Genomic DNA, 5148 nt, shown 5'->3' with positions numbered 1-5148 from the left:
ACACAGTTACTGTTTTCCGAAGCCCTGGTAGAATACCGTAGACAAAAAAAACACAGGAAACAGTGGTAAACAATAATATCTCTTTGGAAGGTCATGAAATCAAGCTTGAAGCAGAAGATGTTACCTGCCTCCCTTGCCATCCTATTGCCTGGACTGGGTAACACCTCAGACTTGGCATGGTTTTATGGTTGCTGGCTGCTGATGTCTTGGCCTGGTGTGAAGAATTTGTAGGCCATAGCAAATACTGGATAGAGGGAAGGCAGCAAAGGGAGAGGACAACCACTGGAACGGGCTACAGAGGGGCAACAGCAATGAAAAGATGGGCAGATAAAACAATATTTTTAATGTGGGGAAGGGAATGTGAGGCTCTGTACAACCAACAGAGATGTTTTTCTCTCCCATGCAGGGCAACCGAAAGCTGGTGTCCTTCACAGCTGTCTGCCAGGCTGATGGGACATGGCATCAAACCATGCCCCGCTGTGAGAGTGAGTGATCTGAGAGTGGGAATTATGCCCCCACCATGGCTTTCCCCCTTCAAGGACATGGGGAGTTCAGCCTCTCTGACTCAATTTGTCTGTGGCCAGAGACTCATGGATATGCTTTTTGGAAGGACCTGTGGAGGTCCACTGTTTACTTTCATTACATTTTTCTGTTTGCAAAAGCTGAAATGTCTCCTCCCTTACAGAAACACATAAAATATCACTAAAAATTTGCTATTGTGTTGTAACACCTGAAAGTGAAAGATCATAGTCTGGGGTCCATTTGGAACAACCTCTCTCTGCCCACTGTACTAACTAGTCCTTCACATCCGGGCCGAAACCCAAGTTAAGCCTAAATCTGCAGGCAGTAAGCCTGTCTTTGATTCATATCTCTTTTTTTTTGCTTTCTGTAGTTGTGAACTGTGGCAGCCCTGCAGACCTGACCAATGGGGCGTTCAGCTACGCTGACAAACCTGCAGACAACAACTACCAGTCGGTGATCACGTACCGGTGCAACGAGCCGTATTATCACATGGTCACTGGGACAGGCGGTGGTGAGTCCTCATCCCACACACTGAGATCTGGGCCTGAAGAGCCCTCTCAGACTGCCAGTTAAAATCCTCTCTGCTTCTGAGGCTTCGGGCTCATGTTTTCCTCCTGTGAAGGCTCCAGTCTTTCCTTGGCTCTGCAGCACAGCTCCTAAGGCTTGTTGTTTCCTGGTGCTCTCTCTTGGCTGCTCCTTTGGGCTCCATAGAAAAATGTAGGTTTTTAAGCAGAGTCAGTCCATGGTATGGTTGCCAGCATGCATGCACATTTGTCTCACATACCTTGGAGATGTGGCATGCTAGCACTGGGGCCAGGAGCAACCAGCTAAGGAGTTCTTTAAGTTGGTGCTAATGTTGAATTTGATTGTTGTTGCACCTGACTTTACCTCCTTCATAGAGAGTCAGAGCTCAATCTCATCAGGTAAAATCAGGAGCAAGTCAGTACTGTTTCTGATGGGGAGTTACTGTGATTTAGTCAATTTTAAAAAAGAGCAGCAAACACTTTCTTGAAAGCATTTACTACAGTGTCAGATAAATTGTATATAAATTATTTTTAGTTACCAGCACAAACTTCCTGAAAAAAGCAAGAATGCTGGAGGTAGAAAAGTTTGTGTTGAGAGGTGACATGTGAGTTAGCTGACCTGCAGTAATAGATACTCAGAAACAGATACTAAGCATGTACAGTAACTGACTCATCTTTTTCCTGTTGCTCAACAACCCACCATGTCCTACGCTCTGAAGACTACAGAGACCATACACTTGAATCTAAAATCCATGTCTCCACTTCTTCTATCTCATCTTTGGGCTAAATAAGGTCAAACAGTGCTCTGTAAGCCTACGGACTGACGGAAGTTTAGACCTGGATGGCTCTTCAGGCTTTTCTTCTACAGAAGCAGTGCCTGAGTTTTACTTGTCCTCTGGAACTGAGGTGCTTCAAGATGCACATGTCATCATCCCAGATGGAGACATTCCAGGCTATACCACAGGCAGCTTTTCCTGGGAAAGGGTGCCTTTGAAATGGAAGAGCTGAGTGCAGCATGTGGGACACCTTGGAGAGAGGAACCCCTTGAAAATATTCTAGTCTAGTCTAATTTTTTCTTCCCACCCCATGCCTGCAGGCCTGGATCTCATTCACTTCCCTCTCATCCCACAGACACCTTCACCTGCTCTCCTGAAGGGACCTGGGTGGATCGAGATGGCCAGGCGAGGATTCCAGCCTGCTTGCCAGGTCAGTAAAGAGCTCTGACTTTGTCTGGTGTTTACCAGTTCATGCTTCCAGTCAGTACAAAACCTGGATGACATGCAAGGAGAGGGGTAAGGATAATGGCTTCAGTGAGGGAGGACGAGGAAATCTATCCAGGAAAGCAAAAGTAAAGTGGACTGGAACAGCGGTGGTGCAGGAAAGAGAAAGACCAGCCAGGGCAACAGCGGGTTTCGTGATCTTCTTGCTCTGCTCCACAGTGTGTGGGAAGCCAGTCAGCCCCGTGACTGAGGTGCAGCGGATCCTGGGCGGCAGGGCGGCGAGGAGCGGCAGCTTCCCCTGGCAGGCTCTGACCGGCATCCATGGCCGGGGCGGGGGCGCGCTGCTGGGCGACCGCTGGATCCTGACGGCAGCTCACACCGTCCTCCCCAAAGGGGCGGGAGGAAATCATGTGAGCCTGGACCAGCTCGCAGAGGAGGCTAACATTTTCCTCGGCCACACCAACGTAGAAGAGCTCCACAAGATGGGTAACCACCCTGTGCGTAGGATCTTTATCCATCCAGATTACAACCCTAAGGATGAGTACAACTTCAATGGGGACATAGCCCTGCTGGAGCTGAAACACCCAGTGACCCTGGGCCCTGCAGTACTGCCCATCTGCCTCCCAGATGTTACCAACACGACGTTGTACATGGATGGGCACGTGGGCTACGTGAGCGGCTTTGGTGTGGACAAAAACTTCATTTCCAATGATCTGAAGTATGTGAGCCTACCAGCAGTTGCTCGAGAGAAGTGTCAGAGGTGGCTGGACAGTAAGAGGAGCGAGGTACCTATGGTCTTCTCTGAGAACATGTTCTGTGCTGGCTTCCTCACAGTCAAACAGGATACCTGCCAGGGGGATAGTGGGAGTGTATTCACAGTGCTAGACACAGAAAGTGGTCGCTGGGTGGCTACCGGTATTGTTTCGTGGGGTATTGGCTGTGCCAAAGGTTATGGCTTCTACACCAAGATCCTCAGCTACGTGGACTGGATCAAAGGGATACTAAAGGAGGATAGGCACTGAATGTTGTTGTCCTACTAGCTGAAGAATCACTGATAGCATATAAGTTTCCAGACACGTCAAATCATATCTAAAGCTTTTGATGAAGCCCCAAAGCCTTTTCAGTTACGCAGATCTTCATCATGAGCACTTCTGAAAGCCATCATACTGTTCAACGAATTCTCAGTAGTATCATCAAACCTTACCAAAGCTGCTATACTGCTGGCAGACTGTGGGACGCCTTTGTGGATGTTCTAGTTCTTCCAAGTTTTATTACTGGATGAAGCTTTAATAATATCAGGAAATCTCATGACAGCTAAATGTTATTGTTTGAAGCACTGACAATAGCATCAGACTACTGCAGTCCACTTTTGTACTCTGTTGGGTGGGAAGGCTGCACAGCAGCAGACTTTCTTGAAGGATTTGGTACTTTGGGCTGAGTAAAATGTGCGTATACCCACTGCCACCAGTGAGATTCTGTGAATATTAAAATCATTGCTGGAGAAACCAAGTGTGTTATGTTTTTATGTCTTTATTGTTAACAACCGCTAAATACTCCCCATCACTGAAAGCAACTTAGGGACTTTATAGAGGGATTGCTCCACCCACCAATAAAATGTTTCCAGTTCTGCAGTGACGTGTGGTAGTTGCTCACCTGTCATAAAATTACCGTTAGATTATTCAGTCTGAAACTCCAGGTGGCTTCAAGGGAGGCAAAAATAACTTGTCTGTGTGATGCAACATTCAAAACACAGGTAAGACAACAACCAATCTCATGGAGAAAAGAGCCCAGTAGCCTTTACTGACCAGAATTTGAGGATGGATTTTTTTTATACTGTATGAAATAAAGCTCTGACTGCAGGACAGCAGCTCTAAAATGATGCTGACTCAGAGAGATGACCCCTTAGGTGTTGTGGGTATTCTCTGGACTTGTCTCTTGACTAGTTTTGCTACTGTGGAACAACCTACCTGTGAGTCACTGCACTGAAGTCTGCAAGAGCCTTACGGAGGAACTCTGTGGGTAAGGTCATAGCTGTTCTCTGTGAGATCCAGCTCCAGATCTTCTCAGGTGTCACTGTCTCTCGTTTGCTTTTGAGATAACATACCCAGTGGAGTGATCTGTGAAACTGCACATCTGATGTAAGTTCATCCATGATCTCCAGGGGCCAGAACTCTGTTGATTTTTCCCATTTGTATGGGCAGGAGAGAAGAATGAGAGGCAACAAAGAGCATGGAAAAACAAGATGTCCAGTGGTACAGAAGCAATGGATAAGCCCTGGTCTGGGGGAGGGAAGGGAGAATGAGGCATATGCAGCCGGGGGGTATTCCAGGTGAAGAACAGGAAATTTCTGGGATGCTCAGTGAGCACAGGTGACAAGAACAACAAAATACCCTTTAGCCCTTGTAAAAATTGGGGAAAAGATTGGGAAGCCACCTTAAAGACTATCCTGCTTTGCAGGAGACTAGGAAACTTTGGGAAGCTGAGGCATAGAGAATAGATTATTTGCTCCAAATCCCTGTAGGAATCCGTTGCTCTCCTATGAATAGCAATGCCAGCTAAATAAGTATCTTTCCTGTCTCCTACTCCTGGACCATTCAGCCACACTTCTGTTTCTCTTCTCCTCTGCTGTCCTGAATTGATTTCAGCAGTTTGTTGTCCTCTCCTTTTCCAGGAAGACTGGATTTAATCAGTGAGCTAGTGAGTAATCATGCAGCGCTGCTTGCCTGAGTGGCTTTGGAAGTGAGTGCTTGCCTGGGTGGTCATGGAAGCTGAGGAAATGTCATATCTTAGTTTGAGGGTCACTTCTTCAGAACTTAAAATGGATTAATTTTCCCCATATTGTACTTTGTTGGGTTATTTCTACTGCTGAAGTATCCATCACG

General features: G+C 46.9%; 1 protein-coding gene across 1 annotated transcript in view; it reads left to right on the top strand.

Moving 5' to 3' along the window:
* Nucleotides 1–3288, top strand: part of C1R (complement component 1, r subcomponent) — a gene marked incomplete at its 5' end in the record, with an annotated part of 5641 nt that extends 2353 nt beyond the window's left edge. Inside the window, 4 exons of the mRNA XM_008937630.1 lie at nucleotides 407–485; nucleotides 893–1033; nucleotides 2178–2252; nucleotides 2486–3288. Of these exons, the coding sequence (XP_008935878.1) occupies nucleotides 407–485; nucleotides 893–1033; nucleotides 2178–2252; nucleotides 2486–3288 (1098 nt within the window). The remainder of the gene's footprint in view (nucleotides 1–406; nucleotides 486–892; nucleotides 1034–2177; nucleotides 2253–2485) is intronic.
* Between the last annotated feature and the right edge of the window lie 1860 nt (nucleotides 3289–5148).

Source organism: Merops nubicus, unplaced genomic scaffold (genome assembly GCF_000691845.1).
Source record: "Merops nubicus isolate BGI_N331 unplaced genomic scaffold, ASM69184v1 scaffold33113, whole genome shotgun sequence".
Taxonomy (NCBI): Eukaryota; Metazoa; Chordata; class Aves; order Coraciiformes; family Meropidae; genus Merops; species Merops nubicus.
The sequence above is the reverse complement of the archived record's forward strand: the minus strand, read 5'-3'. Positions and strand labels throughout refer to the sequence as shown.